Below are 12,691 nucleotides of genomic sequence, written 5' to 3'. Positions count from 1 at the left end.
TAATACATTAAAAAACAATCTTTAAAATTCTAATTAAAAAACTATCAATATCATTCATTCAACAATCAAACTAAAGCATTCATTGGTCAGGGGGGAAGATCTAAGAAATCCCAGGCCTGGTGGCAAAGATGAGTTTTTAAACTCTTTCGGGAGGTGAGGAGGGTGGCGGCAGTATGAATCTCCGGGGGAGCTGATTCCAGAGGGCTGGGCCCCCCACAGAGAACGCTCTTCCTCTAGGTCCCGCCAGACGACATTGTTTGGTTGACAGGACCCTAAGGAGACTAACTCTGTGGGACCTCACCGGTTGCTGGGATTCGTGCGGCAGAAGGCGGTCTCGGAGAGAGTCTTGTTCTATGCCATGTAGGGCTTTATAGGTCATAACCAACACTTTGAATTGTGCCTGGAAACAGATTGGTAGCCAATGCAGAGAATATTTTTGCTGGGGCATGCCTAATAAAGAATCCTTTCAGAGTGCTTATCATGTTTGGGAAGGTGGGTCAGAAACAGTAGCGGGTTGTAGCCAGTATGCACCAATGTGGCGCCCCAGCTGTGCTCCCCCAGCTGACCGGGGGCATGCACTGAAGCAAAAATATTGATGAAAATTGCCAAAATCTCGTGCAAATTCTGCAATCTGACGGTTGCTACTGGTGCACAGTTCACTACCACACCTGTAGCAACCCACTACTGTAGCAGGATGGCAGTCCTGATGCTCCTAGTCAGATACTAACCAGGTCTAACTTTGCTCAGCTTTTTCAAGATTAACCAACATTGACTAGGTACTGTATGTCATTTTCTTGACAATGTGAACTGGATTATTTTAAAAGAGGATTGGATATATTCACAGAATGTATCTATGATAGCCAAAGCAATAGCTAGCAAGCATGATGAATATAAATGATATGCAGATTTCGAATGAGTATGCTGAAGAACACAAATGAAGAGCCCTAATCTAATTGGTCTGGCTTTCCCAGGAAAATGCTTGGCCAGTTTGGAAGAAAAAGCACATAAAATTATAATAGGCAAGAGAGAACTATATTTTACTATGAGCATAACTAGTAGGTTTTCCCTGCATGTAAATCTTTCATAAATATTAAACATAATCTGTTGGCATACATGGGAATGGCTGGGTGACTTATTAAAAATTGGAGTTGCATTCTGAAATCACAACATACATTTTACCAAGGGGGTCGCTAGGTTTCGAGGTAGGGGTATCGTATGTCATGATTTATCTAAATGGCCCTACTCCAACGTACAGTGGAAATAAATGCCAATATGCTGTTAAAAATAAATACATAATACTAATGTTGCAAGCTAATGCATTCAGAGACATTCTCTTAATGCTTTATATATGGAGCAGTTTGCTGACATAAGGAAGGTTGGTATTTATTACCTGTATGTCACAAAGCTTTTCCCTGTTGGTCTGTTGCAACCTTAGATTTATTTTATTTTGTTTGAAAAAGATGGCAATTTTCATTGCTAAAGACACATTGTCCCTGTCTGGATTAAAATAGTATCTTCAGTAAGAACAAGTCACCTCTTTTTTCTGTTGAATGATAACTACATCATTACTCATCAGTTAAATAAAGCTTGCTGCGAAGAAGGGTATTTAGCATAGGATCAAAATCAACCTACAAATTTTGCGATTTGGAAGAAAGGTGAGAAAATCAGCCCTGATTTGCATTTCAAATTGATACTTAATAGGCTGCATATGTATTAGTTTATTATAATGCAGGTATTTGGAAGCTGAGCACGTCAGGCAGGTTTTAATTTGAGTGACTTTTTTCTCCTCCTCTTCCTTAGGTAATCAGCTCAGATACTGGATCTACAGTTATCTTCTGGTTGATTGACACTGGGCAGAAAATCAAAGAGTTTACTGGTTGTCATGGCAATGCAGAGATCAGTACTATGGCTCTTGACGGGACTGAAACCCGGCTCTTCACCGGGGGCACAGATGGAACAGTCAAGGTTTGCATTATGTGTGTTTAAAAAAAAGAAGGATAATGAAATGGGCTGAACCATTTCATATTATCAGAGGTGTAGTTTGAGCATCCACCAATAAGAAATTCCACTAGTACTTACTAGTGCATAAATCCTAGTGACTGGTGAGGTCCCACAGAGTTGGCCTTCTCCAGGTCCCATTAACCAGACAATGTCGTTTGGTGGGACCTAGGGGAAGAGCCTTCTCTGTGGGGGCCCTGGCCCTCTGGAATCATCTCCCCCCCCCGAGATTCGTACTGCCCCACCCTCCTCGGCTTCCGCAAGAGTCTTAAGACTCACCTATGTTGCTCGGCCTGGGGCAATTAGATCTTTCCCCCCTGACAAATAAATGTGATGCATGGTGTGATTGGATTGTCTGATTGAGTGATATACAGGGTTTTTAGCTGTAGTTTTTTTTAATGTATTAGATTTGTTTTGTACGCTTTGTTTCTATATTTATTCTGTGAGCCGCCCCATGTTTTTGAAGAAGGGCGGCATACAAATCTAATAAATAATAATAATACTACTAGTGGAACTTGAAGGGGTACTTAATATAACTGTGATGGTGAACCTATGGCACACGTGCCACCTGTGGTACCCCGAGCTATATGGGAGGGCATGTGAGACTTTGTCCTCTCAAGCAGATACATTTGCACAACAGACTAACCTGATTTGTTCTAAAGTTGATCAGACTTTCTTTGGCATGTCAAAACTCTGCTCAAGTGCTCAATTTGTAATTCAAATATACAGTACAAACCTCCCAAATGGATTAGTTCAGTAAGCATGTCTTGTGTAAATGTAGTCCTTTGCATAGATCAAGCCTCTGTTCCAAGGAATCCTAAATTGGGCTATATTGTGATTGCTTGAAGAAATGAAAGTTCATTGAGCTCACCATGTTGTGTTTTAAGTCATAGAATAGAATAGAATAGAATAGAATTCTTTATTGGCCAAGAGTGATTGGACACACAAGGAATTTGTCTTGGTGCATATGCTCTCAGCGTACATAAAAAAATGATACATTTGTCAAGAATGATGTGGTACAACACTTAATGATTGTCATAGGGGTCAAATAAGCAATGAAGTAACAATCAATATTAATAAAAATCTTAGGATACAAGTAACAAGTTACTTTCATACAGTCCTAACTGGGAGGAAAAGGATGATAGGAATGATGAGAAAAAACTAGTAGAAATAGAAGTGCAGACTTAGTAAAATGTTTGACAGGGAATTATTTGTTTAGTAGAGTGATGGTGTTTGGGGGAAAAGCTGTCCTCACTGTGCTGGCCGCATCCCTTCACTGATGATAACTAGAGTTTATTTTTGGATAAGGCTTATATTAGGAGCATGCTAAAAATCAGGCTAGGGCTTATTTTTGGGGTAGGTCTTATTTTCTAAGAAGCAGGACATTAATGGCTTGATTCTACTCCCATAATATACACCGCTAACTGGGGCCTGGCAACTTAACTGCAAGCTGGGTTTGCCTTCACATTTTCTCTATAAAATTTCGCTTCTGTGCTATGTTTGGAAGAGCAAAGAAACATAGCAGGAGCTGAACCTAAGCCCAGGGGAACTGTGAATTCAGAGATGCATAGCAAACAGGATTTCCAGGTTAATAAGTAGAACAGTAACAGAAAATTCTAAGAAAGAAATAAAAGGAGGAGAAAAATTTGTGAGATATAAATATACCTCACAGAAGAGGATTAAAACACTTTTGGACATGATAGTGGGTTTGTAAAGGGAGAAGTAATTTTAATTCATTTTTTGAGCCAAAAATCAGTGAGTAGGTGAGTTTGTCTCTCAAGTCAGATGAAAAAAAATGCAAGTATTTTACAAGTTTTTGATTGGTGCTACAGATAGACATCTTGAGTGTTTCAAGTTTTGTCTTCTGATATAATCAGAAATGAAGAAGGGATTTTTGCCAAAAATCTTCAAATGATTAACAGAGCAGTAGATGGAAACTAGCTGTGCTTTACTTAACCTTTGGTTGGTTAGTATAACATTAAGTTGGTATTGTACAGTAAAGTAGTTGCAATTATAAGATTTACAAAATATAAAAGGGTTTAAAGAGATTGATTGGTTCCCCATCAGTCATGTTCTTTCCTTGATAACACATGGATTATGTAGGTTTAAGATATTTAACATTATTTTTGAAGTTACCAAGAAAGATTTTAATCTACGGTTTTCATATACTGATTTTTCATTTTTTTCCATTTTCCAATTTGTTTCATTATTGAAAACAATAAATCATAGAATACAAAATGAAACTGAGTACAATGGTATTTAATTACAAAAACCACCACAACAACAGAATTGGAAGGGACCTTGAAGGTCTTCTAGTTCTGATTAGGCAGGAATCCCTACACTACGTCAGACAAATGATTATCCAACATCTTCTTTAAAAAATCCAGTATTGGAGCATTCACAACTTCTGGAGGCAAGCTGTTCCACTGATTAATTGTTCTAATTCTCAGGAAATTTCTCTTTAATTCTAAATTACTTCTCTCCTTGTTTAGTTTCCACCCATTGCTTCTTGTTCTATCCTCAGGTGCTTTGGAGAATAAGTTGACTCTCTCTTCTTTGTGGCAACCCCTGAGATATTGGAACTGTAGAGTAGAACTGTAGAATCTGTAGAGTAGAAACTAGAAGCTGATAACCCTATAGTAATTAAAGTAAATTAAAATGTTCAAAATAAAAAATAGTGTTAAATATGATTTGTAATATATGTATATTACAAATAATATACATATATGTATATTACAAACCAGTCAACGAAGCGGTGGAAGTGATGTGCCGGTGCCTGGAAGCTGTTGGGGCCTGGATGGGTGTCAACAGACTCAAGCTCAACACGGATAAGACGGAGTGGCTGTGGGTTTTGCCTCCCAAGGACAATCCCATCTGTCCATCCATTACCCTGGGGGGGGAATTATTGACCCCCTCAGAGAGGGTCCGCAACTTGGGCGTCCTCCTCGATCCACAGCTCACATTAGAACAACATCTCTCAGCTGTGGCGAGGGGGGCGTTTGCCCAGGTTCGCCTGGTGCACCAGTTGCAGCCCTATCTGGACCGGGACTCATTGCTCACAGTCACTCATGCCCTCGAGGTTCGACTACTGTAATGCTCTCTACATGGGGCTACCTTTGAAAAGTGTTCGGAAACTTCAGATCGTGCAAAATGCAGCTGCGAGAGCAGTCATGGGCTTACCTAGGTATGCCCATGTTTCATCATCACTCCGCAGTCTGCATTGGCTGCCGATCAGTTTCCGGTCACAATTCAAAGTGTTGGTTATGACCTTTAAAGCCCTTCATGGCATTGGACCAGAATATCTCCGAGACCGCCTCCTGCCGCATGAATCCCAGCGACCGATTAGGTCCCACAGAGTGGGCCTTCTCCGGGTCCCGTCAACTAAACAATGTCGGTTGGCGGGCCCCAGGGGAAGAGCCTTCTCTGTGGCGGCACCGGCCCTCTGGAACCAACTCCCCCCGAAGATTAGAACTGCCCCTACTCTTCCTGCCTTCCGTAAACTCCTTAAAACCCACCTTTGCCGTCAGGCATGGGGGAACTGAAACATCTCCCCCTGGGCATGTTTAATTTATGCATGGTATGTCTGGGTGTGCGTCTGTTAGCATATGGGGATTTTTAAATATTTAAATATTCTTAAATTTGTCTGTTCACTTATGATTTGTTTCTACATGTTGTGAGCCGCCCCGAGTCTTCGGAGAGGGGCGGCATACAAATCTAAGTAATAAATAAATAAATAAATAAATAAATAAATAAATAAATAAATAAATAAATAAATAAATAAATAAATAAATAAATAAATAAATAAATAAATAAATAAATAAATAAATAAATAAATAAATAAATAAATAAATAAATAAATAAATAAATAAATAAATAAATAAATAAATAAATAAATAAATGAATGAATGAATGAACATAGAGCTGCTTATATTGAACTGTTGCTAATATTGATAAGAAGTTGTAAAGTGCACTGAATTATTTTGTAATATGAAAAATGTTAAATTTAAGATTAAAGTCTCCATACTATTATTACTTATTGATATTTTTCAGTATTATTCTTTTTTAACTAGTATAAAACAGGTTCCTTGATTTTTCCATGTTTTCAGGTCTGGGACTTCAATGGATACTGTCACCATAAGCTCAATGCTGGAAGGGACCAAACAGTTGAAATTTCTCAGATTTTGGTGCTAAGCTGGACTATCTTGGTCCTAGGATGGGACAGGTAGTGTGAAGAGTAATTCTACTTAAAAGTGTCTGTAAATAAAAGCCTATAAAGACCCATGTTGGTGCAGTGGTTAGAATTCAGTACTGCAGCTACTTCTGCTGCTTCTGGACTGTCTGCAAATTGGCAGTTTGAATCTTACCAGCCTTAAGGTTGATTTAGCCTTCCATCCTTCCAAGGTCAGTAAAATGAGGACCCAGATTGTTGGGGACAATATGTTGACTCTGTAAACCAGGGGTCCCCAAACCTTTTACACAGGGGGCCAGTTCACTGTTCCTCGGACTGTTGGAGGGCCGGACTATAAAAAAAAACTATGAACAAATTCCTATGCACACTGCACATACCTTGTTTTAAAGTAAAAAACAAAATGGGAATGCACTATTTAGAGGGGGGAGAAGGTCTGAAATTTGTATATGTTTATGTTTTGTTTTTAATTTTCTTTTGTTGACATCTGATTGGCTATACAAGGTTTTCTTGGCTTATGAAAAATGGATAAAGAAAGAAGGAAGCACTTTGGCATAATGGTTAATAAGTTAGAAATATAATTGGTGTTGCACTTTTTTGAGGAGGGAATTTAATTAAAAGAAAATGAATGTAACTGGATGACAAAATTAGAAAAAAAAACTTTTGCAACTTTTTTGATGATTGATATTAGTTACTAACAAAATACTGCATTTTATTCATGGAAAATTAGATGTTACACTGTGTTTGAATCTATGTTGAGAGAAAATTTTAAAAAAATTACCCCCCAAAAACAGTCCTTCCTTCCTCTGTCCCTCCATTCATTTAATTCTTCCTTCCTTCCTTCCTTCCTTCCTTCCTTCCTTCCTTCCTTCCTTCCTTCCTTCCTTCCTTCCTTCCTTCCTTGTTCCCTCCATTTCTCCTTCCCTCCTTCATTCCTCTCCACTTTCCCTTCCCTCCCTCTCTTTCCCTTTTCTTTCTTTCTCTCTCTCTTTTCCCTGTGCTCTTGTCACTCACTGGCGGGCCAGATAAATGGCCTCAGTGGGCCACATGTGGCCCGCGGGCCATAGTTTGGGGACTGCTGCTGTAAACCACTTAGAGAGGGCCAAAAGCACTGCGCAGAGGTATATAAGTTTAAGTGCTATTGCTATAATGTAGAAAACTGTACTTTTGTTTCCATTAATGGCTGATAACATCTGCTAATAGTCTGTTCCAGTAATTCAAGAGCTGCTTGGTAATGGAAATCAAGAAAAAGTTGCATTCGCTGGTACAGCATAGTAGAAGAAGCTCTCATCTTTCTTGATCAAATAAAGCACTTCAGTTTTCAACAGGAAGTTCAGCAAGTCTTTTCTCAAGGTTTTTGCAAGAGCAAAAACAAAACAAACACAAAACTCCGGAGTGTATTCAACATAGGCTAGGCTTTCAAAACAAAGGAATGCATTATGCAAGGATTTATTGAGTTTACTTTTTTCCCCCTTCAATCTCTTAAACCCTTTGGCGAGATGAAAAAGAGTGTTTGTGTACACACACATACACAGGCAGAGACATATTCTTTATTTAAATGCAATGATTTGAATCCTATGCTGAAGCATATTGTAAGAACATTTAAAATTCATGTAGGATAGCCTCCTTTGTTTGTTAAGGCTAAAAATTCAAGATGCTCAGAGCAGAAGTGATACCCTGGAAGTCCTCGGAGAGAGGTGGCATACAAATCTAATATATTATTATTATTATTATTATTATTATTATTATTATTATTATTATTATTATTATTGCTGTTGTTTTGTTTGTTATTATTATTATTATTATTGTTATTGTTATTATTATTATTATTGCTGTTGTTTTGTTTGTTGTTGTTATTATTATTATTGTTGTTGTTGTTATTATTATTATTATTATTATTATTATTATTATTATTTCAGTTTCCAAAAATTCTAGTTAATTCTTAGGGTTGTAATCAGTGGTTGACTACGAGCTGGAACGCTAAATTGCACTCCCTGCCCCGGCTCATAAGTTCTTGCGGGACCAGTGCAATTTTGCTGTTGCACCTGTAGAGGTAGCAAAATTGCGCCCGTGTTTCGGCGAGGTTTTACCTGCAGCTCCATGCATGATTTTGCTACCTCCACAGGTACAGCAGCAAAATCATGCTGGTCCCGCAAGAACTTATGTGCCGCCCCGGTGAGCACAATTTAGCGTTCCGGCTCTTAGCTCACCGCTGGTTTTAATCAGGGGTGGATTCAGGGGTGGGCTACTGCCCGGACAGGGGGGAACGCAGTGGGGTAGCGAAAATGGAGCTCCACCCCATAACACCCAATTTGTCCTGAAAGATGTTGAAACAAAATGCATAAGCCACACTCACAGTGTGGTAGTAAAATTTGTGGTAGCCCTTCACTGGGTGGATTCCTGTTTTCGATGCTACTGGTGCACTGCATTAACACCTCCTTCTGTACTTTTGCACATGCATCACAGTGTGTTTTTGCTTCTGCTCATGCACAGGAAGTAAAATCTTGCGAGGGGACATGTGCACGCATAGGATTTCGGCATTTATTTTTGCTTCCACACATGCACGGAAGAACAAAATTGCCAACATCTCACACACCCACGTGTCCCCTTGCGAGATTTTGTTTTCTATGCATGCACAGAATCAAAAGCATGCTGGGATACGCACCACCCAGAAGAACAAAAGCTGGGTGCACAGCACAACTTTCGCTACTGGTGCACCATCCTCATCCATGCCGGTAGCAACCTGTTACTGGTTGTAATAATAAACCTCTTTGACATCACTAGGTGTCAGCTCTTCTAAGTAGACCAGACCATAAAATCAACACTGCAGGAAGATTAAAATACTTTTATTGAGACTGGTTCATTAAAAAAAAAAAAAGATTTGAAAGTGTTTCAGTCTCTTTTACCTCTGATACTAATGTTATAAGCCAAGAATTGCTTCAGATGAATGGCCATATAAATCTTTTAAATAAATACAAAATAATTTCCACCTACTGTACTTCTCTCAAGGTCATTTTCTTTCTACTCTAGAAAAGGCCAGGATGGAAATGATAGCATAAAAATATTAAATAGTTTGATTTGATTTAAGAGAATTGTCATCTTTGTCATGTATATGTATATGTATATGTATATGTATATGTATATGTATATGTATATGTATATGTATATGTATATGTATATGTATATGTATATGTATATGTATATGTATATGTATATGTATATGTATATGTATATGTATATGTATATGTATATGTATATGCATATGTATATGCATATGCATATGCATATGCATATGTATATGTATATGTATTCTGCCGGTGTGTCTCAACCACCCGTAATTACAGGGTAATTAGTCCAGGAAGATACACACCACACGATAAAAGGAAAACCCAAAAGGTTTTATAAACAGAAAAAGCTCCCTTTTTAAATGTCAAAGGGATTTTCTGGTTCACACAAGGCACAGGTTAAATGCAGTCCAATTGTTCACCCAATAACTGGGAAATTGAATCCAATTCTAAAGTCCAGAGAATCCACACACACAATCCTGAACAGTAAAAACCACGATCTTGACGAAACAATAAATCAGATAATCTGCCATGAGGCTAAAACACCAGGCTGCACTTTTATCTGTAGCACTAATTACAACAGCCCCACCCAACCACAGGTGGCCTCATTTTCTCTTGTAATAATCCTTCAGTTGTTGTCTCCTGTGCATCACTCTACGCATGCATGGATGTGTCATTAATTCTTGTTCAGAATCCAGAGATGATACAGATGACTGATCTCCTCCTGGACTGTCTGCCAAACTCCCCCCTTCCCTGTCACTCACGCTTCCTTGGTCAAAGGAGACTTCATCAGCAGATTCTACTGGGAGCAAAACAGGCCTGCGGCATGTGGGTGTCTCCCCCACATCCACCTCCACATTCCTTGGGGCAGGAGCTGGGCCAGAGCTAACCACAACATATATATGTATATGTGTATGTGTATACGTATACGTATATGTGGATGTAGATGTTCAGAACTGTTTTGCCCCAGCTATGAACCACAAAGAAAGCAGCATACACAAATTCTGTCCAAACCTTTGTTTACTAAATTAAAGACTACCAAACCAATGAGCTTTCTTAGTAGCTGGCAAACACAAATACAGTGTAAAACAGTCTTTGCTGAACACCAGCTGTTAATTCACCTTCATGAACAGCCAGTCAGAAATAATAAATCAAGCCTGAGCAAATAGTCTTGGAGATATCAGGAAGTTCACAATGGTTGGCAAAATGCCTCAAAGCAATTTGCAGGAAGAATGCCAAGAGAAAGAACAAGAGCCCAGCAGATGTTTCTCAATTCAAATCATGAAGGCTTATGAATGAACGGTTGTCCCCTGCAAATTGCTGCTTGCATCATAATCCCTTAAATAGGAAGTGGCCAGTAAACCCCAAGCCTTTTCTAGAGAAGACATGTTCCTGAGGAACCACTCCTGTCTTTTGGCACCAAGTCCTCTCCAGTGTCCTCACTGTCTGATTTGGGTGCCAGCTGCACAGATCACTGGTACATCACCACACTAGCCTCTTCTCTGTCAGGATCTGCTACTAGCTGTATGGGCTGATGGCAGGCCAAAACAAGAACATTTTAGATGGCTCTATAGGTACTAGAGAAGAGCAGAGATTTATTTATTTATTTATTTATTTATGCTATTTTTAGGCCTTCCATTGTATCACAGCTTTGAAAAGCTTATAAAATAAGACAATAAAAAGGAGAATTTGCATTGTCAAAAACATTAGTATGAAATGCAGGAAAAAAACCCACCATCTAATATTAGACCAAAGGGTCATTAACCATTCTAGCACAGGTCTTGGAGGATGATGCCCAGGTTCGCCTGGTGCACCAGTTGCGGACCTATCTGGACTGGGAGTCACTGCTCACAGTCACTCATGCCCTCATCACCTTGAGGCTCGACTACTGTAATGCTCTCTACATGGGGCTACCTTTGAAAAGTGTTCGGAAACTTCAGATCGTGCAGAATGTAGCTGCGAGAGGAATCATGGGCTTCCCCAAATACGCCCATGTCACACCATCACTCCGAAGTCTGCATTGGTTGCCGATCAGTTTCCGGTCACAATTCAAAGTGTTGGTTATGACCTATAAAGCCCTTCATGGCCAGATTATCTCCGGGACCGCCTTCTGCCGCATGAATCCCAGCGACCAGTTAGGTCCCAGAGAGTTGGTCTTCTCCATGTCCCGTCGATTAAACAATGTCATTTGGCGGGACCCAGGGGAAGAGCCTTCTCTGGCCCCGGCCCTCTGGAACCAACTCCCCCCAGAGATTAGAATTGCCCCCACCCTCCTCGCCTTTGGTAAGCTCCTTAAAGCCCACCTCTGCCGTCAGGCATGAGGGAACTGAGATATTATTTCCCCCTAGGCCTATACAATTTATGCATGGTATGTTTGTATGTATGTTTGGTTTTATAAATAAGGGTTTTTTAGTAGTTTTAGTATTGGATTGTTACATGCTGTTTTTATCACTGTTAGCCTCCCCGAGTCCATGGAGAGGGGCGGCATACAAATCCAATAAATAAATAAATAATAAATAAATGTTTTAAATGCTAATTTAAACAGGGTGGTGGACCTATAAATTTCAGAGATAATGTTGTTTCAGACAGCAGATGCCATGACAGAGAAGACCCAGTTCCTGCATCCCACTTGCTAATATTATTTATTTGATGAGAATTAAAACGTGATGACTCAGAGCATAGGGGACCCCAAAAGAAGATACCCTTGACTTACAACCATTTGTTTAGTGGTTGTTTGAAGTTGCAAAGACCCTGGCAAAAATGACTTACAACCAAGTTGATTTCATAGTCTCATCTAGTTAGTAGGGCTGATACCTTGTGATCTCTAGGATCCCAAGTCTTCACATTTACAATGTTAAACCATATTACCCATATAGTCATGTGATCAAAATTCTGGATACTTGGCAAAGAACAAGCATTTACAACAGTTGCGGCACTCTGGGGTCATGTGACCACCGTCTGTGACCTTCCCAACCATCTTTGGATAAAGTCAATGGGTTAAGCCTGATTCACTTAAAAACTCCAGTGATTCACTCAACAAGTATAGTAAAAAAAAAGTCATAAAATTGGATGCAATTCGCTTAACAACTGCCTTGCGATGGAAATTCTGATCCCAATTGCAGTCATAAGTCAATAGCAATAGCACTTAGACTTACATACCACTTGACAGCCCTCTCTAAGTGGTTTACTGAGTTAGCATAATGCCCCCAACAATCAGGCTCCTCACCTTGGAAGCATGGCAATCTGAGTCAACCTTGACCCTGGCGAGATTTGAACTCCCAAATTGCAGGCAGCCTGAAGGCATCAGAAATAGTCTGCACGTACTGCACTCTAACCACTGCGCTACAGTGGCTCATTAAGTCAAGGGCTACCCGTACTGAATATATCCAAATCATATGCTATATCCTATAACAACAACAACAACAACAACAACAACAACAAT

The 12,691-nt window shown here is 39.5% G+C and overlaps 1 protein-coding gene across 5 annotated transcripts in view; it reads left to right on the top strand.

Annotated features, from left to right (window-relative positions):
* The window catches only part of WDR49 (WD repeat domain 49), a 147,259-nt gene that overhangs the window by 78,623 nt on the left and 55,945 nt on the right, over nt 1–12,691 (top strand). For all 5 annotated transcript variants that reach the window (XR_011559239.1, XR_011559240.1, XR_011559238.1 and 2 more), the window contains exons 9-10: nt 1,801–1,965; nt 6,105–6,220. Coding sequence is in view for 1 of the 5 variants with exons in the window: in XM_070753568.1 (XP_070609669.1) it covers nt 1,801–1,965; nt 6,105–6,220 (281 nt within the window). In the remaining 4 variants the exon portion in view is untranslated. The remainder of the gene's footprint in view (nt 1–1,800; nt 1,966–6,104; nt 6,221–12,691) is intronic.

Source organism: Erythrolamprus reginae, chromosome 5 (assembly GCF_031021105.1).
Source record: "Erythrolamprus reginae isolate rEryReg1 chromosome 5, rEryReg1.hap1, whole genome shotgun sequence".
In the NCBI taxonomy this organism is placed as follows: domain Eukaryota; kingdom Metazoa; phylum Chordata; class Lepidosauria; order Squamata; family Dipsadidae; genus Erythrolamprus; species Erythrolamprus reginae.
This window is presented reverse-complemented; position numbering and strand designations above follow the sequence as displayed.